The sequence below is a fragment of the Danaus plexippus genome, chromosome 10 (assembly GCF_018135715.1).
Source record: "Danaus plexippus chromosome 10, MEX_DaPlex, whole genome shotgun sequence".
Taxonomy (NCBI): Eukaryota; Metazoa; Arthropoda; class Insecta; order Lepidoptera; family Nymphalidae; genus Danaus; species Danaus plexippus.
In genome coordinates this window covers 5500359-5524984 of record NC_083543.1, presented here as the reverse complement: position 1 = coordinate 5524984, position 24626 = coordinate 5500359, and the positions used below count along the sequence as shown (strand labels likewise).

The following is a 24626-nucleotide window of genomic DNA, read 5'->3' as shown; positions in this document are numbered from 1 at the left end:
AGTCATACAAAATGGAACTATGTGTTTTTATATAGGCCCTTTGAGTTGTATGATTAGGTCACATCTTAAGTTTTATTTGCATCTATCAAAACTGACATAATCAAAATTTAGAACGTATAGCTATGTTACAGCAATTTTAATGATTTGAAAGTCACCTTTACATACCAGTTTTCTATTGCACTGCAATTCTTTCTGATTGATTTTTTTCATTGGCAGAATCAATAAATATGGTGTATGGCGAATGTAAGACCACCATGACATTATGGAATTAAAATCTTTTTATAACGTTAATGTTTATAAACAAATCAAGGAAGACCTCAATCACTTGTAAGGATATGTTTGTAATGTGTTTGTTGTGAATGAATTCATATAACCCCACAAATTTATATATGTATGTATGTCAGTATGTAAATATGCTATTTTAATAGCCACTTAAAAAAAGCACACATTTCATCAAGCTCAAGGCAAACATTTTATTTAAAACAAAATAAAACTAATCCAACTATACATTTCAGTAAATAATAAAAAAAAATAAAAGTAACTTGTAAATAAAAACTAAAAAAAAACTATTTACATGATTACATGACAAAATATTTAACAAATAACTATTTTGATTCGTTTATAAGATTGACTTTTATCAATACATTACTTTGTATTGTCCATTTTGCTCAAGATTCTTGATTGCATTGAAGGCAATGTTGATATGATCCAAGTACATGTAGATTTCTCGGTATAGAAAGTTAACATTATGTATAGTAAAAAGTGTAACACTTTAATTAACTTGTAAATTTTAATCACACCTGTACTTCAGAACATTGAGTGAATCATATTAATTTTTTAGTATTTCACAGAGTTATATAAATGATTTTTGATTATAGACCAACTGTGTAAAAAAAATTCGGTTACAATAACACTTTGGAATATTTAATATGTAAATGCAACAGAATCTTGCGAAAATTAAAATCACCTTTACGGATTTAACACAAAGTATATAATATGTATCAAATAAAATGAAAATATACAAAAGTAAGTGGTGCACTGCTCAAAAATTTTACATATATATTATATATATATATATATATATATATTAATAATTTGTTATATTTTATGCTAGCAGTGTATTTAAAAGTTTTTAATACTTATATAACGATACAATCACTCGGCGCATCGAGAGCTGATGCTTAAGTCTTTAGAGCCCAACATTTGACACTGGTTGATACATAGAAATAAATTACTTCATTTATCAGTCTCAATACTTTAGAATCTACATATAATGTTATAAATTCTGCCAAAGTAAGAAATAACGAACCTATAAAGCATTCGAGCATGATTGACAAAATAAATATTTTTAATACAACTCTGTTTGCATCTATACATATTACTGATTTTACATGGAATGATTAACAATTTTCACAAACTGTAGAGAAGCTTTTTTTTATAAAGTTTCAAATTTAAGATAATAATTAAAGCATAACATACTATCGGTTTAATCACTCGCACTGAACTTTTCTCAATCGGGTCATTCACATAATAAATAAATTTATCTGATAGTTTAATACTAATGTTTACTTAGGATTAACTTCTAGAGCATTACAAATTCACATTAAGAATATCAATATGATGGGGCGAATTACTCTTAGCTTACCCATTCATAATTTTTTTTAATTTTTTGATTTAGACAAATACATTACATACTTGTATTTTGTTTAGTTAATGGTGAAGTAATTTTTGTAATTTTCTTAGCAAAGTTTCAAAACATGGGATATTAGTTTTAAAACTACATATTTAAGGAAGACAAGACTAGATCTGTGAATTTTATCTGAAACTACTGACGGATATTACGTTGCTACCAGATTTTTCAACACTATATAGTACCAAATAGCTTTTAAGTTATTTGTCACAGAAAGAACAAATTTAGTGTATTTTATGATTATGTCCACGCAAATTAACAGTTCTCAAAGTAACATCATATCAATTTTCAATCAAAGAATTATAATTTGGACCAAATTAAATAATTTAAGAATATGAATATACTTTAACAGTAAGTTATAACTTTAGATTACATTATTTTTTTGCCTAATGTGACCCGTACAAGCATTATTGTATTGTTTACAAAAGTAAATGACAAACTTAGGCTATGAGCAACATTAAAATCCATTGTGAGTTCAAACAGTTCTATAATAATCATATTTTTGTTACAACAACCACCAATTCCATTCTATTTACTCAAATCCGAATTGACTTACTTTTCATTAACCTCCTTCGACAATAAAAGTAATCGATATGATGCTAGAAGCATTTAGGGGAATGGAATGTTTGGTGAGTATCAGTCAGTCTTATGGTCAACAGATAGACAATTGCGGCATCAAATTCATAAGTAAATAAGCCAATGGGAGATTAAGATATACATATACATAGTTATGTGATCACTATCATTACATCTCCATCAAAGTATTAGACAGTTATATTTTGTTAACAAACCTTAAAATCTTCCAATACTTTTTTACTTTTGACTTAACTATCGCTATTCAGATTAATAAGAGCTTACATCTACAGTGGTGCAATAACTGAATGAGTTGAGCGTAAATCATATTGTCACAGCAATTGACATACAAAAACTGAAAACGCAGCTAGTAAATGTATTATATAATTTGTATCAATTTAATCAGAATCATTAGGCATTTTTAATAGAATACAATGAGTTTGTGTTCACAACTGTACCAAGCGTCATCCACTGAAGACAAATAGACTAGCTATACAATAGTTTTAAAATTTTTTAAAATCACTTTGTGTCAAATTATTTACACTGATTGTTATACTTTAACCTATAATTTTAACCCACTACCGAGTACCAATGGTTACCAAATAATATGTGTAATAATAGGTACAGGGAGTCTCGTTCAGATAGTTGACTTAGTTTTATTTGAGATTACTTTAGAATAAAAAAGACGATAGTGTGATGTCAAACTGAAACATTCGCTATCCAATCACTTGAAGATTAGGTGGGGATGCCATCACTTTGGTTTTACTTTCATTTATAACACGTATGATGCACTTTTAGCAAGTAAAGCCAAGTGTGAGTAACTTGTATAAGGCAGATAGAATCATATGTAGTCCACACTTATCACACACGATCTAATCAACATAGTTTATTCATGCATGAATATCACGCACCCGCGTACCACGTTAGTTGTTCATGACACGTTTTCAATCGACATCTCGTCCCGTGTACCATGTTATTTATCATAATAACTTTTGTACTGGGCAGACTGTCGTACTAGCGTGGTGCGCGCGGGTAGCATCATAGTACGCAGGCCGCGAACAGGCCCATGGCGCGTCAGGGCGGCGCGTGGTGAGGGTTGTGAGGACGCTCGGGCAGCGCGGGCGCGTTCTCCTCAGCGCCGATGCCGCCACCACGAGTACGCATCACATACGCGTATGTTCGATACCTCTTTATCTGAAATGACGTTGATCAGAAATAAGAACAATTTTTTTTATATAACTGGTTACTGTCAAAGCTATTATAATTATATCCTTCAGAGAAGTCGCTTATGCATAAAGCCCCCCTTTAACACAATTTTATACAAAAAACGAGAATCACAGTTTTTAATGATGTGTTGTTTACTAAATTTGTTATATTTACCGTTTATCGTATAACCCAAAAATATTAAATAATCATTATCGCTTGAATATGAAAGGTATGATTCGCGTTTAGCATTAATCTGAATGTGTTATTTATAACAACTCGGAGACAACTCAGTGTCTGAATACCTATATGATACATTATTGATTAGGGATATGTGAATTCATATATTATCTTTTAGTGAATTGACTGTTTCAATAATTACTGTCAATAATTTTATTAATAACTACATACTTTGTGTATTTTCATTAAATACCATTGTGTTGATCAACTAAAAATTATTTGCATTAAGACAAAAATATTATTATTATTAAGCCTTTCAATTTTATAATTAAACTATGACTATTGCATCAAGAACAAATATAATAAATACAACACCCTGAACGTAGCACTCATCTCAGTTGCGTATAATGTATTAAGGAACATTTGAATTTCTTTGACGGGCGTTGACGGCAAACTGTCGCGAGTATTCAGTTAAATGAAACTAATATTTTCGAATTACTACCCGTATTTTATTATTTTTAACTGGCCGTCGAGATATCTGCCGTGATCAAGGCTGCTACAAAGTAACCGACACCTATTAGTTTCATTTAAATGTGTTGATGGAAGTAGTAATTAAGGGTTATATATTACCTCGTGCACGAGGTAATGATCTTTGTCCCTGCTGTGTGGATCTCTGGCTAGTCTCAACGCTGCCAATTCCTCCTCTAAACGGGCAGCGCGCTCCTCGTGCTCCGCTAGCTGTTCTCGCTGGATATAAAATTATATATATTATAATCATACCGTTTAAGTCATAGAAATTGATTATTGATATAATTATCTGAACCAAATAATTCTATTACTATAAGGGTCTTAGGTAAAATGTTTTATTATTATTATTACTTTAAAAACTAAGCTTGCTAGTTGTTATTGTAGGACTATCCTAAATATCCTATTAACTTCTCTCATATAATTTTTCCCTACAGAGACATTTGTACATCTAAAGATATATAGGTAGCGATAATCCATATTGTCCGTCTATTTATCTAGATATACACAACATAATATTTTTACCATGGAAAGTTTGGTGTGAGTACAAGGCAGCAGTGGTCTTTGGAATTTCCTTTGCGAGCCGACAGCGCCAGCCAGAGGCGCGGCTGAGTACGACGCGCATACAAAGTTGATCGTCTCCACCCATGAGCACAACTCCTTTGAATCACTGAGGATAAACAAAACAATGAGATTCCTCAAATATGAACAAATAAGCAAACTCTATTTAAATAGAAACACAAAATCTACAATGACTACAAAAAAAAAATGTTCCTTAAAAACATTGACGAGTTAAATTTAGTGCAATTTAAAATGACAGTAACATAAAAGTATGGCATTTTATTACCTCGTCTGGAACAAGTATTCGGCCTGGTCAGCAGTTTGCAATCTAAACACGTGTTGTTTTTTTGTATAATCTGTGGCTTTAGTCGCCAGGGCGTGATGTATTCTGAAAGAGTAATATTTTTTTTTACCTACAAATAAAAAATATCATCTAATATTTTAACTGACAGATTCTATAATAATATCGAGTAGTCTTCTTGTTAAGGAATAACCTCTGCCTCTGGCTCTTTTGCTATGTAAATTACTGTATAAGCCAAAAAATTCCCCAATCGAAATTTTTCTTTGAAAAAATGCCTCAAAGGTTAATTCTTCAATATAATTAATAGAGGGATGAGATTAAAAAAAACGGTTCATTGACGTGAAATTAACTTAAATAATAAGAATATTTAAGTTCAAATACAAATAAAGATTTATATTTAAAAGTAAAAATAATGACATTGATAAATTTGAATAAAAGTTAAGGTCATTTTAATGAAAAGTATTAAAATTTAAATACAAAACAAAATATATACGTTATAATTTTTTTTGTCAAACAGAGGGTATTCTTAAAACTTTCCATACCTTATAGCGTTGTGCAGGTTATCTGACATCTGACTCCGTCGGAAGCCGTGTTCGTCTTTGTGCAGATAAAGGACTAGATCACGCAGCGTACAGTAGAACATCTTCCAACCACGTCTGCCGAATGGAGCTGGGGTATAATGAAAAAAATTATAATGCTTGTTAGTAAGTATAAGTTTAAAAAGTATGCATACACTAAGTAAATAAAGACATGTAAGCTATATATATTCATTGGCCAACGTTTATTGGTCGGTTCATCGCAGATCTATGAGTGAAGGTATGATAACACTGAGTTCTATACTACTATAGTTGTGCTGTAGTTCTCACTTTTCTTTCCGTTAGCGTCGTAACAGCATTTCCTCATGACATAACCCTTCTTGTACTCGACCGCGCGGCTCTGGTCCGGCAAGTCGAGGAACGGATTGTTGCCAACGGCGGGGGCGGTCCGAATCTCGTTTGTTGCTTCAGAGTCCCTGAGGATGAATTCGTCATAAGTAAATATAATATAAGTCATTTCAAATATTAGGTTAGGTAGGGAGAGGAGCATGGGTGGTGGAGGTGAGCTTTTAACGCGACATAGGTAGGAGCCCTTAAACCTACACCTGGGTCCCAAGTCCCAGATACTGTCGAAGCTCCTCTCCCTGCAACGCGATGGACCCAGCACACGCGTCTGAATCCATGGAAAGCTAAGAAGTTTCTTCTCATACTTGTAAAAATATTACATAAAAAAGATATCATTCTTTGATCTCGTTTAATATATATGACACATGATTTAGTTTTAGTCAATCGTCAGTTTGTTTCCAAAACGGTAAATTAATGTTTATCGAAAAAAACTAAATGTTTTTTGATCCAATAAATGGACATTCCATAATACTTGTATAAATAAGGTATGAATGAAGTGAATATTTCACGCGGCCAATATCATCATTGGTAGTTTTTCAAATCTAAATCTATATTAGATCTTCAAATAGCAAAATATCAATGTACAAATATTATATTATGGGTTTATACATAACTTTATATTTTATTATTATGATACAGTATACTAACAGCGCCCATTGGAGCGGTTGGTTCCGTATAGCGTGGTACAAGTGTTTTAATGTTTCTCTAGGGAAGTTTTCGCCGTCGTTAAGATCAGCCAGGTTATCAATGAACTCGGCGCACGACATGCGCCTGAACGTCCCTCCGCAGCCGTGGAGATCTGTGTTAAGTAACATTATCGCGCAGGTGAGCGTGTGAACGGCATCTGGAACATACAGATAAATATTATCGTTACTTTTTTGTTACATTTATACGGAATCATGTTTTTGAAACAATAAAAACTTCATAAAAGACAACGCTAATAAAGCAATAAAAAAATCTTTGATTTACGAAATTTTGCTAAGTTTTTAATGATTAAATACAAAATAGGATAGAATGGTTTCTTTGCAACTACACGTTTTTTAATCTTCTTACATATAGGCTACAAACTTTTACCAAAGGAACTGTTTATATATATAGAATAGAGCTATGTTATTAACTGATTTCAAACAGCTTCTTTAACTATCTGTATGTACCTTGTGAATTGAACGCTCCCGGGTTACACTCTAAATACCGTCGTGAGAAATGAACTAAGACTCGTTCTCTTTCTTGAGTTTCTCCACTGAGAGCGAACCGCGCGAGGAACGCTCGTAGCGCTTCGTCTAAAGTAGTGTTGGCGAACTCGAAATGTTTCACGTATTCCTCCGCCACGGCGCGGGAGAAATCATTGCTGGAAAAGACAGGGTATATTATTAGTATAGACTATATAGGGTGTTCAGATTATATATTTTTCCTAATTATTAATAGCATTTTTTTTTGGTATATAACCTTTTCTTTAATTTATAATATGGTGATAATGAAGAGATCTTTAAAGACCTGTTTAATATATGTTTTTGCCATGTAAGGTCTAATTTTATTTAAAATACAGTTTTATGTAGATCAACCATAGTATATTTTTATAATGTATTTTTTTTTATTATCGATTTATAGTTAAACATATTTTTTTTTTATAGAGTCATAGATATTTTATTTATTGAATCCTAATACTAACTTTTTACTTAAATGTCTAGAAACATCGGATTTCTTGAAACCGTCTAGATTGTATAGTCGTTTCGCAAGCCTCTCAGCTGAAGGTATGTCCACTGCCTTCGGACTGTAGTGGAATGAGTGGAGCGAATCACCGTCTGACCCGTCATCAGAACAAGCGTCCGAACCACTGCACAGCTCCTGAAAACACAACATTAAACATCATTATTACTATTCGTACATGGCTAATATTTTAAAACATAGATTTTTTAAAACTACACACTCCCGACGTTTCCGTTACTTGGCAGCGACCGTTATCAATTTTTAAAAATTATAAAACGCTTAGTAAACCGAAAACATTAGTTTCATTTTTTTTTTTAAAGTAGCTTTTCTATTACTAGATTTATTCATTATAAAGTGAAAAGAAACAAAAATATCAAATAAAATTACGTGAAATTATGAATGAAAAGCATGTGCTGATTTGACCATTTCAGTGAAGCAAGGAATAAATTACTTTTAGGCCAAGCCATGGAGTTACCAGCAATAATAATTGATAAATTAAGATCAATTACGTAAAATGTTGATGAAGTTATGAAACTAGAGCTCGATAGACATAGACCAGGCGTACAAAGTCTCAATGTATATGATTCGTGTTATAAAAAGTAAGCAAAAAACATAATATATCAACATTTATTTTAAAAAATCCAGAACAAACATTCACCTCACCTGATAACCTTGATTTTCGGGCGAGCTGTGCCCGTTCTCTTTGCCATTTTGTGCGTAATTCGTGTTATTATTATTGTTGACGTTGTCGTTGGAGTTGTTCTGTTTGTCCGGACCTTTGACCTGTATGACTATTCTGTACTCCTTGCTGTGGTCGCCGTTGAGGGTGACGTCACTCCCGTGTTCCGTGGAGTACGTGGAGTTCGACTTGGCTCTCTTGTGACACGGCTCAGACACCAGTATCGTGGAGTCCGAGTCCGACGGGTCGGACAGTTCCATTCTCGGACACTCCCGACCCGTTTCGAACATGTCGTCCTGGTCTTGGAAATCGGGGCTCGATATGTTTGAGACAGCCTCCGATAAACTCATGTCGCCTGGAAATTGATGCGCATTAAATGTAGATAAAATATAATTAGTAAACATTATCCTAACCCATCGTATGTTTTTAAACTTAACAGCATCCAGTTTTACATTAATATACCAATGTTGATACTAACATATACGAGGACTAATGAATGGAAACTGTCTGTTTGTCTGTCTGTCTGATGATGTCAACTAGTGGTAAGGAAAAAGATCTATCTAAAAGTCTAAATAGTCTACGTAGTTTTACTTGACATCTCTATATAAAGTTTAATATTGAACAGGCCAAATGTCATTCTTGTTAATGAATTGTGTGATGTCTTCTACTGTGAGAGTACATTGATATTCTAATTTGTATTAGTTTGAGCAGTTTCTGTGGTATGATTTATGTGGTGGTACCATTGAGTGGTGCTCGTGGTAGGGGGGGTGCGCGGTGAGGTGGTGACAGCGCCGACCACGACGCTGATGTTGGCGACAACGGGGATGAAGACCTGAAGATACACATAGAAATGATATATATATATATATATGAAAGTAGAATGTTATTCTAACTTTCTTTCAGAAAACTGTATATTATAATAGTTTAATGTATGTATTCACCGTTGTGACATCCCATCTGATATGGAGGTAGAATTTGATGTCGCGGCCGACCCGTTACATTGCGACACCGGGGCATTGTACGTCCATACAATCCTGGAATTTTCAAACAATTATATATAAGTATATAAACATTTCCGTATTATTCGATCGTGTACTAGATTAAATGTAATTGTAAGCAACATAATATATATTTAAATAGCCTTATTCTTCATATATGTTCCAATAGTGATTATTTTATGAACCTGTCTCTTTCGTCGGAATCCGAGCGAGGTCCTGGCGTGGCGGAATCCGGCCGAGCGTCCAATAGTGTATTGAGCGATGACGTCACATCCTCTTCCATATCAACAGCTACCGCGCTCAAAGACGATTCCTTCTGAAACTTGACATACATCTATACATCCGCTAAATGTTGTGTAAGGCCAACGAAACTAGATAAACAATGTAAATAAATCGTTTTTTTTAATGCATAATTTGATATTGTTGTACATATTTACGTTTCGTTGGCCCTATATGACGCATATAAGTGTAGCTGTCTCTACCTGTAAGTGATCTTCGGATCTGGATGTTCTGACGATGTGCTGGGTCCTTGTAGCGGACTCAGCTGATGAGGTATTACCACCAGCTGGAGATGCCGGCTGGGAGTTGAACCTGAACAAAATTTAGTGTAGTAATATCATTAATTATGTGTTAATTACCAAGTAGATTTTGTCGACCATGAGGGGAGGGGGAGAAGAGACAGAGCGAGAGGGAATGCCTGGCGCTCGACCGCATGCGGGCCATCAATTGTGACTCGTAAGTAATGTTAATAAAGTTTGTCTAAAAGAAACACAAAAAAATCCTTAAAAATCATTTTTACCCCCCCTCCCTGTTTTCATTCCAACATTAATATGTTACTTCTTCCGCGCGGAGGGACTCCACACACATTTATTTATTGATATACGGATATTTTTCTTATATAGTATATCCTCAGTTTTAATACACACATTTTACTCGCATGATCCGATAGGCCGGTGTTAGGTGATGAGTTGTGCCTCTGTGTTAGTTCCACACGAGCAGCTAGACGGTTTTCACTAGGGGAGGCTGGGGTTGAATTATATCTGCGAAAAAAAGATAAAATATAACAATTATAAGAATATTGTCAAACGACAAAATAAAGTATCCAATAAGCGAAAATTTCTCATAATAATATTGCATATAACATCATTGACCGCTTTCCATATAACCTAGGAATTGTTTGTTATTCTTTAATAAATTAAAATATTTGGTTATAATTTTAAAACGATATATATTTATGTTAGAAATATAATGTTACAAACTGACCTATGATAGTGTGTGCGGTGTGTGGGCGCGTGGTGATTATGATGTGGGTGTTCAACCCTGGAGAGGTTCAGCATCAGGTCGCCGGTCATCATGTAGGCCTCGAACTTCGGCTGGGTGAGTCTCGGTCTGTCAGACCGGTCTTCGATCAGCGCCTCGCAGCTCTCGCCAGACCGAGCTAGACCGTTCGACGAACTAGACGAGCTGTTCGAATTACTAGACGGAGGCGATCCACATCTGTATGCAATGATTCATTTAAATAATGATTTCATTTAATTCGACTTACAAGAAATATTAATATAAATTGTAAAGCTAAAATATTTTTCTACTTTTTAAATTACCGTAATGTAGAGAAAAAAAAACATAAGCAATCCTTCCGTGAGTATAATTTTTTATAATTATCTACACGTATTTTCTATATTAATTCTATTGATTCGCGTAAATTAATATGTTTTTATACATTAACATACCGATAATTAAATTTTAATGAACAAAGTGATACACGTGCTTGGAATGCTGTTTAGTTGGAGTTATAAATTACAGTACAAGGAAGCTGTGAAGGCGTCGCCTAGAATAACAGTATCTAAGTATAATGAACGTTCCTAACAGAATACCGATGTATCAAATATATTTTATATGAATTGCAATAAAACATACAGTTATTATGAAAGGTTGCATATTAATATTGTTTAATATAAAACATTGATTACATTGATAGGAAATAAAAACAATAGATCGCCTAACTGTTCGTTTTTGTATTTCACATTTTTATTGAAAACAAAATATCTGATTAATATAAAACAACTAACTTACTATATTACTTTTTGAAATACATGTATGTATTATACTAGATATCTATTTGGCTTTTTAAAAATCAGTTGAGTGGTTTTTGCGTGAAAGAGAAAGAAACAACATACGTACATTAACATAAACTTTGGCAATACATTAGTATAATAGTATAATCATATCAATGGAACGTTATAAAATTACTATCAACTTTAGGTTCATATCATTACAGTTGAAGCTGGGTCAGCGAATTTAATCGCTCGAACCTTCCTACTGGGGATACGAGCGAAACGAGCAAAAATTTAATTTAGCTCAAAACTCAGGTGAAAGCTAAAATCATGAGCGTGATTAATATGACGCGAAGAATTTTAACTCGGTCCGCGTACGCCGTACCGCCGTTAATGTCATTAACGATACGTCACAACGTAACTTTATAGCCAGCCGTAGAGACCGTGCCCCGGTTGCTGGGGGCGAGGGTGTCTGGGAGACATATGGCACCAGAAATCGCTTATCGACTTCGGATATCAACTGTCAAGACTCGGAGGGGTCGATCGGATACGACACAACACGGGGGCTAACGGAAATAAACTGAACGGAAATAAACATACGCTAATATAAAATTTATCATAGCATAGTTTAATTTTAACAATACATACTTATCTTGTTTGATACGCGGCCCGCTAGAACGTCTCTCGCCGGATGAGAGATAGCGTCGCACGTTCGCTTTGATCTGAGGATCTATAACAAAATACCAATTAAAACTGAGCTTATCACACTCGTATAATAAAAGAATATCCTCAACTATACAGACTGCTGTGCAACTAAATAAAGCTATCTATACACAACCCTGTTCTGTTTAATTAAATATTAATGGTAAAGTGTACTCCATATAATATCCCCTGGTATATTCTGCTATAAACTTCCCAGCCACTCCCATTTGTTCGATTTATTTCGTGAACTAGACCGATCCGCTGGGGATACAAGAATTACAAGCGACCGCAACATATCGAATATCAACGAACTTACTCAAACACACAGATTATCAGTTTAAGAAACGTTCACCTTTTTTGAGACGAAGAGTCACAGGATCCGCCGACAGTCGTAAGCATTTTAAGACTGTAAAAGAATTTTCTTGAGTAAAAAAAATTAAAAATTAAATATAATTATATAGTATAGTTTATAATGAATAACATAGTAATAAAAATTTCGATCTTTTTTTACATAAGTACGTAAATTTTATAAGTAGCATTTGTTTTGAAGTTATTCTAAAATGTGAATCAATCGATAGCGTGTTTGCGAAGTGAAGCGTGAGATGACAGTGAGATTGGTTAAATATTAATATTGATCGATATGCCATTAATATTAAATCTAATCTATTTCTAATACAGTAAAAAAATCTTCCAAGTATACATATAAACTGTAAAGCCACTGCTGCTATATATACTATATGTAATATTACAGTATGTTTGTATGTATATTCACTGTCTGAATCTTTACCTTCGCGTGTGCTGAACCTGTTGACATCAGTTCCATTGACCTTGAGCAATACATCACCAACCTCAACCTGTAATTGAGGAACGCTCTGATTACGTTTCGCCACTACTTTAATGTATCGCCTTTTAATTTTTTTTTAATAACAACCATTTATTATAATAGTTTGTAACAACCAAACCAAAAATACTCTACTGCTTCCTATAAGACGCAGAAACATATAGCTTTTTAAGAAAATCCTTTTTGCATTTCTTTATTTAAAGCTTACTCATTTTATAAAATATTAAATTAAATTAAAAAAAAGTATAGCACACGAGTATATCGACAATTAAATAGCACAACAAATAAATCATTTGAAAATTTTTATTCTATAACGAAGGACAATTGCGAGTTGTTCTTTATTGACATTCATATTATAATATAATCGGCATTTCTGAGAGGGCTTATCGCATTACCACAAACGGTTCACACAACTACATATAATACTTAATATTTATTTTAATTTTATGCATCATTCATAAAAGAAAGCTTTAGTTTCATCTTTTAAATTTATTATGTACTATCCATGAATAAATAATAAACTCATCTACAAAAACAACTTAATTATGTAACTGTAAATTAAATAGTAAAAAGCGCGCCAACTAAATGTTTAACTGTCAAATTTAAAAATAATTTCTAAATATGATATTCCAATAACCTTATTAGTGTCATTTGGCCTACATAAAGCTTATTTATTATACAATAACATATACCGTTCGAACCATTAAGACGTTATCACATTAATGTGAATCAGTAACGCGTTACAAACATAATAACAATTAATAACGTACGCGATTTACAATTATATATATAGCGGCTTGTTTAGTCACTCATATGAACATTTTAAATGAGTTTAAAACAAATGTTTAACGTTTGGCTGTATTGTGTGAAGTCCGAGAGCGCTGGCTGAAAAAATAATAAAAAAGTGTGCCGTTTTAAAAACAGAACGAATCTAGGGCCGACTCACCCTACTCTCGTGTTATGCGGGCTGACGAATATGACGCATTTGTCAACAATGTCTTAAAAATGTTAATATATATACATATATATCACACGAAAACGGTATAAGTTATCATCAATACCTTATAAGAATTTACGTGATCACATCACTATTGGTATGCAGTTAAAAACTTGATTCCGATAAATATAGATATGTGTTTTACAAAGCGGAGTTGTAATGACGAAAAACAAGTATTGTAACTGCGGGCAAATCGGCGACTAACTTGAGACACGTCCGCACGCGGCGCCACTCGCCGACAACTGTTATCAAAGTCGAACTGGGGAGCGCTAATGGCAGCTAGGAGATAAATTAAATGAAACCTCTATATAAGGGCGCAGGAAATAGAAATTACTCGCCCTCTCCACCTGGACTCGTCGGGAGTAAATCAGGGGACGATTGAGTATATTTTCTTATCTACCAGAATTACCTATTAAATAAAATATTTCAACGGTTACGAAAACCGATTTAATGGCGGGAAAGTTTAAAATAAGGATTACGATTTTAAAATATGTAAATGTTATTTCAAATTTATAAATCTATTTGACCTTCTTGTATATCTTCATGATACGAACCTTATGGTCTTTCGTTGAAGTAATAAAAAAAAACTAAATCGGAATAATCACGACCGTGGCGGCAATCATTCCCCGATAGTAACATTTCTGTTATGAGATATTTTAATCAGTAACATACACTTATACTTTTATTTAATTAATTAAATAAAACAAATAAATTTATATAACAGTTGGGCAAAAGTTATTTTTAATTTACACATTAAAATGAATCTAGATAACCTTTACCATTTAATATATTATATAAATTTTTCTATATAATTAATTTTTATAATAATCAAATTGATAAAATCCTTTGTTTTTAAATTAATTAAAGCATTCTCTACTACATATGTTAGATTAACAATAGGCATAACAGTTATATGAATTGTGTATACTGAAAAATTTTATGAAAAAAATCAAAATACGATACGTGTATATAAAAATACGCTACGTGTACAAAAAAAAGATAAAATGAAAGTGATATAATTTATGATACAAACTGAAATATATTTATTTATAATTTGAATGATATGATAAAAAATGTATAACTAAATAATCAATCATCTCATAAGAAACAATTCTATAAAATTCTTGCAGGCGTTGCCTGATATATTGAGAAAGAGTAATTGTCGTTTGATGATGGCAAAATCTTTAACTAAAAAACATATTGTATATTATTTGATATACTGATTGATATAACGGTTTGAATGTTATCTATATAAGTATCCTTATAAGGATACGTTTAAGTTACTAAATCGTATATTACATATTAGATAAAATCGTCACTTAAACCTGATTTATAATGAATTTACATTCGTCTTTCCTCACAATTCCAAGTAAATTTTTCCCACAAAAAGTAAAATACTATTTGCCTACTATAGTGACATGTATATGATTTTTTTGTCAACATTTATTCGTTTGGTAGTTTGTGTATAATTATATAACAAACAGGCATGTAAACATACTAATAAGTATTGCTATGTGCATGTCAAAGATTATTGGGACAGTATATCAGACACTGTTTTAAAAAATAGTATGGTTAAGCACGCCAAGTCATTTCCATCTGTCTGCCCGTGATCACGGTTGCTGCAAAGGAAACGTAACGTCGAGATTATGTAGGTAGTCAATAAATAATAAAAATCGTATCCGAAAAACTTAGTTTAATTTTAATGTATGCTCGAGAAAGTCTTAGATACCATTACGCAGACCGAGTGATAAACCAAAATTAACATTTGTTTTTAACTACACAAAACAACAAAATCAATGTTAATTCCGTTTTATATTAAATGAGATATTATTTCATCACAACAAAAAAAAATCACTACATTTTCATGACTGCAAAAAACAACAATCTTTATCAGTTATTTTTTAGCAATATAGACAATATATATAACCTGCAAATAGTAGAAACTAGCAATAAAATGTGACTGTCAAATAATGAGCAATTTAACGGGTCCTACTAAGGAAATAAGTCAAATTTACGGACATTTATTGCTATGTATATAACATAATATATATACGTATATAGTTATTGGTTCATATCAAGTTATGAAAGGTTGGAATTAATAAAAAGTAATCTCGTACATCTTTGATTCGGATAAGGTATATCTTAAACGTCTTTTAGTAAAATAATCAAAATGAGATTACTCATTATACGTACATATAGTTTTAATTATTTTTTGATATATATAACTTGGTCTATTCTCGATACTATGGCAAGGATTTCTTAGAGCAGTACCCTTAATATAGGCATTCACCTGAATTTAGATGGTTTTTCAGTTACACATAGACAGACCTTAGTGTAGAGCACGGACTGAGAGAATCGAGAAATATATACGTAGAAAAAAATGTTTTTATTAATATTAAAACCTTCATATAGACTATATATTAAAACCTTAATTGATATCTATTATAAATAGAAATACCTAAATAATATATAAGCAAGCGTGTGTGTGTGTGTGTGTAATCAAGCGTATCTATAAACCACAAACCAACTATCAGGTTTCTAAGTGTTTCTCATAATTTCATCACCGCCCTTATAATGAACCAAAAAAAAAGGACAAAAATATAATTATTTTGATCGAAAAATGTTTACCGAAAACTTGATTAAAATTTAAAAGTAACAAACAGTATGTACATTTTTCTTATTAATGTCAACTTCCGTGCGTATAAGGACAATAATATTTACTATTTAAATGGCAAGCAATTTTAAATATTAAAAAAGATACGATTTAAAATGTTTATACGACATATATATATATCTGATCTGTAGGTATTAATAGCGAATGCTTTGCATGCTCCTACTTCATACGAAGCGTTTCCCGTTTGTCAATAACCTACGTTAATACTATAATGTGTAAAGATTTCTGAATGACAAACTGTTAACGCTCCGTATGTAGTGTGATGTGCAAACTTGGGGTATATTTTTCGTTACTTTCAATTATTTCCGATATAATTATTTTTGGTGAAATTTTTAATAGTTACAAATGACTTCCTAGAAAGACTTCTGAGTATTGTTATAAATTTAAGATTATGTTATGTACAAGCTCAAATACGTAATAAAATACGTTTATCAAATCCAGTGAAAAAAGTTATATTTTAAAATATATAAATCATCGGTAGCAAATTTCTTTTAATACTATGAAATATATGAATGGGTCCTCAATATTTATGAAAATGGCTACATATGGTGTTTCATAAATATTTCAAGAAATCTTGCTTTATATAATACTATCAATAGTATCCATACCATCTCTTAATAGTAACGCAGTACACAGGGACAGGTTGTTCAGGTCGATGGGGCATTATAAATGAAAAGCGGTAAATCCCGCTGATGGAAAATGTTTATCTTGGAGTCGTGGGCGGTTCTTACACCTCCGACCGTGCCAGCCCACGATCCAATTAGCTTTCATTCAGCATTCCGATCTTTGCTTCAAAAAAAAACTGCATTTGATTAAACTTTGTAACATCGGAATAGTCGACCTGTTCGACCTATTTTTATATTTATTTTCCAATTTATATATTTCAAAATAATAATAAAAAAATTTTTTTTTCTATATTGACCATAGAAAATGGCAAAAATACTGGCGGCATAACGAGTAAATCATTAAAATAGAAATAATATTTTTGGTGACAAAGTATATACATAGTTTAATAGTCAAACTAATAACAATTTTGTGAATTTCAACCTATATACAACGGGAATATATAACAAATGTGTCTTTTTTAAACTTACACGCAAACCAAAATACTAAGTCGCAGCAATAAATACTTGGAGACATATTTAATTTCAAGTAACATACATTTTCAATTGTTTTAATAGAAACAATCATAAAATGGTAGTAGGAAACCGATTTCACTTATTATTTCCCTTTTTTGGCTGAACAATGCCATATAGGTCGAGTTGAAAACTTTGTTGCTACTGTATTTTGTTGTTGATATTGCTAAGTTTACATAATACCGAGGTTCAAGTATCGTTTACATATCAAGGTCGATCTTGGTAGGGGGGAATTGTATATAGTGTTACCACAAGTTTGCATCGTCACATTACACACGGAGAACTTGTAGTTTTTCATTAATAAATCTTTGTACGTGATGCTAATAATTTAGGTACGAATGATAAAATGGTAACGCTTTTTTAGTACGAAACTTGTAGTACGGTGACTGCCGTGTACGCATCTGTAGGGTCATGTATCAAGTGTGATGCGTCCCAGTATGGCTGTAACCTGTCGAGTTGTGACCTAGCCCTCAATTATATCCGCTGAGCAATTTATATTAATGCTATGTGATATATTTAAAGAGTTCTCATTCAGTTTTTACAACCGAGTTATTATTTAAAACTGAGTTACTAATAATACCTTTCTTAATTTTTCCTTGAGACAATAAATACAATACATTTTTATAAGTATTACCACAAAGACAATCTCATTCTAGATCATTATTATATATTTTCCAGTACAATTTCCTACAAGAGCTCCGGTAAAGGAAGCCATCGACCTGAATTTTCCGCTATACAAGTGGAGTGCTCGGAAGGATGCAGTATCAGAACATAACTAACTTTTTACCGTGTCCCCACTCATGTATTATAGTTTTATAGAAAAGAGTTGCTTAAAATTTGACAGCAGATATTGTTTCATAGATTGCATTTTATAATTAACCTGTACCCAAATAAATTAAAAAAAAAAAACGGATATGAATCGAGTTTTTTTATTAATTTACATTTTTACTACAACTTATCCGTTTCGGTTATATACTGCCAGTATCCCTGATAAATCAATATTATTTTTTTATATAGACGATTTCAGTATTGATTGATATTTTTGTAATCAAAACGACTCGGTGGTAAAGATTTTATATTATTCCAATATCACCAACGGGACTCGAGAATAGAGAGAGTAGAAAGACTGAAATAGACACCAATTAATAAATAGTTAACAACAAAGAAGAAATTCAAACAAAGCCGATAATTTATTGTTATAAAGCTCTCGTTAACTTTAATCTTAATTTATAATAATAGCACTAACAGTGTATTCCGTAGTTTAAAATTAAATCTAAAGAATAGCTTCCAAACATCTCGTGCTTGTTAAGCCAATATGGCAATTTTGGGAATGTTATCAAATATGCTATAAAAATATTCTATTCTGGCCATTCGACGGCAACATTTCACGGTCACGGCTAGGATTCCGATAGACCTACGACGTAGCGAATTATATAAATCAGAATATTATTGTATTTTAACATGTATATGAGCTAAAAACGTCTAAAGGTAAGCGAGGACTTCTGAAACACGATACTGAACAATTACAAAGGGTGTGTATTTAAATTTAAAACTACACACAGACAGTCTCAAGTTATTTTTTCATATTTTTTTAAGTTCTACATTGCGAACTAGCGGCAGGAGTGCAGAAATATTGGTGATGTCTATGTGTGTTTGTGTGTTTATGAATAAATCACTTTTAATTTTAACAAAGTAAAGAACAGTCATATTAATCACAACAAAACGAAAACCGTTTAATTAGGTTTGAACTATCATATCAGGATTTCAATGGAACTAAGTTTTTCGGACACTACGCGTTTTTTTATTATTTTATTACATGATCCCAACGTTTCGTTTCCTTTACACTTTACAACAACCGTGATCACGGGCGGGCGGATGAAACTGTCTCACCACAATTACCGTAACCGTACCTACAGTCAGCGGTAAATATTGATAACATTTTAAGAATTTCCAATACCTTTTGTAATAAATTAGTATGAGCAAACACTCACACTTTACCTACAGCATACACTGCGATCGTATTTATGATAATGCTGGTTATATTGATATATAACACCGTCTCGCTTGATTGACATAACTAATGAGTTATTGGAAAATCGAAAGCGCTGGCAGCATTTCTAGATAAGCAGATACTGGTGTACCGGCTAGAGCTAGATTTTACTTTTAATGACTTTCTAACTTGTATTTGAATTAGGTATTGAACGTTTTCAATGGCAAAGTTTGAGTTGCAATGACGTAACTTTTCTTTTTGTATTCCGTTCAGCTAAAAGAAATGTTAAAATTATATATATACATATATAGCATCATATATATAGCATATATACGCTGCATGGAATACATTTTCATATACTTCGTAGAAAGAATTATAAAACAAAAGTCAAGAATAATTCATGAAGACATAGCTGAACACATATTTCATAAAACCTAATTAACTTTGTATCGTATTTTATTTTCAACAGTGTAGTATAAACTATAATTATACCCAGATAAAATTAATAGCATTAAAATTAAGTGTTATTATAACAGAAATACTACTACGTGAAAGTGATGGAATAAAGAAAAATTAATAACTAGATATATGAATGAAATAATAAAAGCCTTTTCTGGATATCGACCATTCTTGAAGTGGTTCGCTCTAATTTTACAAGTAGCGTGAGGAAGTAGATCTTACCAGAGGACCCAATGAGGTTGGCTAGTGTCGGGTTTCATGACAGGGAATGACTAATACGACTCAAATTACATTTATATATATACATATTATATATTAGTAATTGCTTCTTTAGAATGCATATAATTAATTTATACCCAAAAAAATAAAATAAGATCCGTATCTAAACTGAAAATTATACGGAAAATTTTAAATTAATACCATCTATATTAACAGACATTTCAAAATATATCGTATACCTATTAAGTTGTTATCTCGGAAAACTTCGGTCAATATATAGTGTAGTAATTGCAAAACGTAATAGTACAGTGCGGTGATGTAAAGTCCAGACGGGCACCGCTGCGTTTTATTGGCGTCTAAATCTTGGTACGTAATTTGTAATTCATCGCATGCCTCGTGAAAAACATAGTTGAAGATATTGAACGCCACTAGCTATCAGACGGAGACAAAGTACGATCTCTTGGAGCGTATCTTCTGAGGAGGAAACCATTGTCCCCGTCTGATACTATTGTCCGTTATTAAGCTCCGGGCCTTAATTATTCAGTGTTTAATTATCATTTCAATGTGAACTGTAACGTTGCAGTGCTGAAATTCATATTACATCATTAATCCTATCTCTATAGACGCCCACTGCTAGTAAATATTAATATTTCGTTGTAATTTACGACATTAGTTACAAACGTCACGTTACACACGGATCAGACAGTGCGTCATCCAATCGTCTCGACGTCTTAGTCATTTCGACATTTTATCTATTTTTTTCTTTATCTAATGAAGGTTTACAAACTCTTAACAGCATATTAGATCCGCTGATTTGATCCTAAGATAGATTTCGAGATTAAATCCGGGATATCGTTTGTTGCCGTCTCATCCTTGGCTGTTGATTCACTGATGTATCTTGGTGCAGCTCGATGTAACGCTATTTAATTTATATTCTGATATTTAGGTCAACTCAATGTCTCAGCGTTGCACACGATGCAAACTTTATTAACATTCAACGGTCTCAAACCGTCATCCTCCATGCGTTTAGATAAATTCAAATACGACTCCTAAAAATTAGAAAATCCACATCCTATTCAGGTGAGGATCAGTTAATACAACGTAACTCAAATAAATTTATATTAATTACAATGAAATGAATAATTCTGAAACGAGATAAAATCATCAGAAATCGTACAACGTAACACATGTTTAAATTAAAATGAAATTAAGGTTTTCGGGTACTACGCGTTTCTTAATATTTTTTACTACACAATCCCGACGTTGAATGAGTACAGTCGAAAATCTTAGATATCATTACGTTTCAATTAATTGGAGTTCAATTAAAACGTTCATTTTAAAATGCCTGCCTGCCTTGATTTTAAGATGGGCTTACATCATAGTCATGACAAACGACACATTATTTATCTTAACATTTTAATGGCATTAAATAAAACATACATTTTTGAAGTTACCACGGCAAACATCATCACCAAATAGGTATATCTCAATACAAACTCCGTACTAGATTGCCCAAATTCGGACGGGAACTACATTAATATCTTGACTTGCGTGTATTATGTGTTAATAAGAGTAAATGAAAAGTCTAATAAACTTGATTTGAATCTTATCAGCACTTGATGAGCTGGTCAGCCTTAAGAGTGCTCTACATTACAAAGTATCATTGAGGTTTAAAGCGCATCAAGATTGACAGAATTGCGTGCTATTATATTAAATTAAAAAAAAACCTCTACGCATTGTCATCTAGCGTTTATATTGCTAGTTAATCGAGTAATCGTAGACCACTGGAGCGATATTCACCAAACAAAACAAACAAACACTGTAAGGAAACTAGATATCAAATAAAAAAACCGCATCGAAATCGGTTTATCCATTTGATAGCGATAATGACACATACACACGTCGACGTCAAACTTACAACACCCCTTTTTTTTACGTCGGGGTTAATAAATATAAAAAAGGGTGAATATATATATGTTTTAAATGTTGAAGGTTTGTTAGTTTGACAATTATAGATAACATTTTTATATAGGAAAAAATCATTTGCGTATCTTTTCTCTGTCTATGATTCCTGAGTTTGTTTCTTAGATTATGATAAAATATATTCTCAAGTTTTTTTAATAAGTGTTTTTTGTATGTAAAATAAAGGATTTTTTAATATTGTAGCATAATAATTTATATGTAGAGGGATAGTTATTTAATCCAACAGTAAAAATTCTAAATAATTTACTTCAAAAATAAATATTTTTTTATTAAAATGTTCACCAATAAATCTGAGAGTTTCTTGTCAATTAATTATTTAATAATTAAAAATGCACATGACTATGACAGGGTTCATTCATTACTCATATAAAAAAGCATATATTTTTTGTATACAAGTTTCCTAATTAATTACTTCTGTTGGATTTAATGAAGAAAGAACAAGAAAGAAGAATAATAAATATATTTCTTATATATAACTATTTAAAATTACATCGCAACTAATAGACATCAGTTCATTAAATACATATCTTTTTTCATATTTCCATAGCAATAATTCAAATAGTTTAAAGTAATTTTACATTAAATAAAATATTTTTATAGTTACATCCGTCGCATCAAACTAATTTAAGTACCCATAACTTTTCGCCATCACTTTATATTGCTAAGTCCACAGATAACCTTTTATTTATTTTATGTACATATATAAAATGTATACTATATTATAAGCTTCATAATACATACTTCATGACAAACCAAAGTGATTTTATTGTGAGTCAAAAACAACACATTAATATAATACCAAAAATTTGCATTTAAAGTATTGGCAACTTACAAAACCTAAAAACAAAAAACCTGAGACAAGAGCTGTCTTTGATAATGTAAGAAAAATATTTTTAACTAATAAAGTGAAAATGTAGAATGTAGATTATTGGTTTGTAACTTAGTATCATATGTAAAGATCTGTATTGATTAAATATACCTCGATAAGCTTATTATAAAATAAGATCAATATTACTAAAAGTCTGTAAGATGTTTCCCAGATAATCTTAAATAGAGGAGGCAAAATTATAAGTTAGTTATAAATATTATTAAAAAATTAGAACATCTCTACTGAAGTGTCATGCAATTAAAATCCATTTGATAGACAGCCACAAATACCAATCAATTAAAATTAAGTAATGCTTGTGTTATATGAACCAGTAATATTAATACTTTTTAAATAATCCTTGTTTCAAAATGTTCAAATGTATACCTTTACCTCTTTAACTGTTTATTAAAAATAAAATATTAGTGAAATCTACTCCTAAAGATCACATGAAATTTGTTATTTTATTATATATATGACAAAATCAAGCTTTATAACTTTTAATGAGATCTAAGATTTTCAAGTTTTATTCATTTAAATTTATAAATTTTGTTTATAAATATAACAGATTGTTAAGTTTATAGTAGAAAGTATTATTCAATTTACCTTCAGTAGGAAGGTTGGTTTAATTAATATTATCAGAACAAGTGTGTAAAATATTATTGTAAAATTTATTACAAAATTTTAAAGTGTCAGTATAAACATACTTAATTTATAATAAAATCTTATGTTAATATTTTCGTAGAAAATCGAATGTTTTTATAGATTTCTTATCTCTATAATATATTTTCTGTGCAGTCATGTTAAAAGTATGACTTTGAGGACTTATAAATTAAACTCGTAGAAAGCTCGATTTATTTATAATATATATATATACAGATAAATTAACAAAATTAATGTTTAAAATATTTTTTGATATAATTTTGTCGTAACTTAAACTTTATTGAACTGATAATTTACGAGGGGAAATAAATGTCAATTACTCACCTCACCACTCTTAGCAGCTGGAGAATTTTCTTCGATTTCGTAAATAATATGAGGCAAACCGGCTTCGCCGAGTAAAGAAAATCCAAAACCCAAGTTGTCACAACGATTCAGGACCACTAGCCTTTCGTCAGCCATATTCAGTACACAGCAGCATTGGTCAATATCCTGGGAAGGATTTCACTTCTACCACTTTACAATTTCTCATAAAGGACGAACGTGACGAATATTACTCAATAAAACCAATGAAAATATTCATAATTACAACGTATGATAGCAAACGCACCCAGCAAAACGATGAAACCAGAAACAGACAAGCACAGATGACAAATATAATTTATAATAGATATACATATATTAAATA

At 31.6% G+C, this 24626-nt stretch overlaps 1 protein-coding gene across 4 annotated transcripts; it reads right to left on the bottom strand.

Moving 5' to 3' along the window:
* Positions 1-448: 448 nt before the first annotated feature.
* On the bottom strand, positions 449-24608 carry LOC116766683 (PH and SEC7 domain-containing protein). 4 transcript variants are annotated; one of them, XM_061521566.1, is made up of 20 exons: positions 24266-24608; positions 12902-12968; positions 12467-12520; positions 12061-12142; positions 10622-10855; positions 10285-10398; positions 9841-9949; positions 9544-9680; positions 9302-9394; positions 9101-9192; positions 8345-8715; positions 7644-7819; positions 7129-7322; positions 6623-6818; positions 5900-6045; positions 5576-5702; positions 5019-5120; positions 4697-4841; positions 4277-4393; positions 449-3457 (listed from the first exon to the last, which is right to left on the bottom strand). In XM_061521566.1, the coding sequence occupies exons 1-20, from the start codon at positions 24398-24400 to the stop codon at positions 3338-3340; spliced, it is 2811 nt and encodes a 936-aa protein (XP_061377550.1). In that variant the 5' UTR covers positions 24401-24608; the 3' UTR covers positions 449-3337. The 4 variants fall into 4 exon arrangements, with proteins under 4 accessions (XP_061377550.1, XP_061377552.1, XP_061377551.1 ...); XM_061521568.1 differs by having other exon boundaries at positions 9544-9671; XM_061521567.1 differs by having other exon boundaries at positions 9544-9674; positions 24266-24607.
* Between the last annotated feature and the right edge of the window lie 18 nt (positions 24609-24626).

Bases quoted from the DNA above. Each gene is read 5' to 3' on its own strand.
- LOC116766683 (XM_061521566.1), bottom strand. From the start codon at position 24,400: ATGGCTGACGAAAGGCTAGTGGTCCTGAATCGTTGTGACAACTTGGGT. The intron at 12,521-12,901 runs GTAAAGATTCAG...ATTCTTTTACAG, and splicing joins CAGGTTCAGCACACGCGAAG to TCTTAAAATGCTTACGACTG. The intron at 9,950-10,284 runs GTGTGTATTAAA...AATTTTGTTCAG, and splicing joins TCGGATCATGCGAGTAAAAT to GTTCAACTCCCAGCCGGCAT.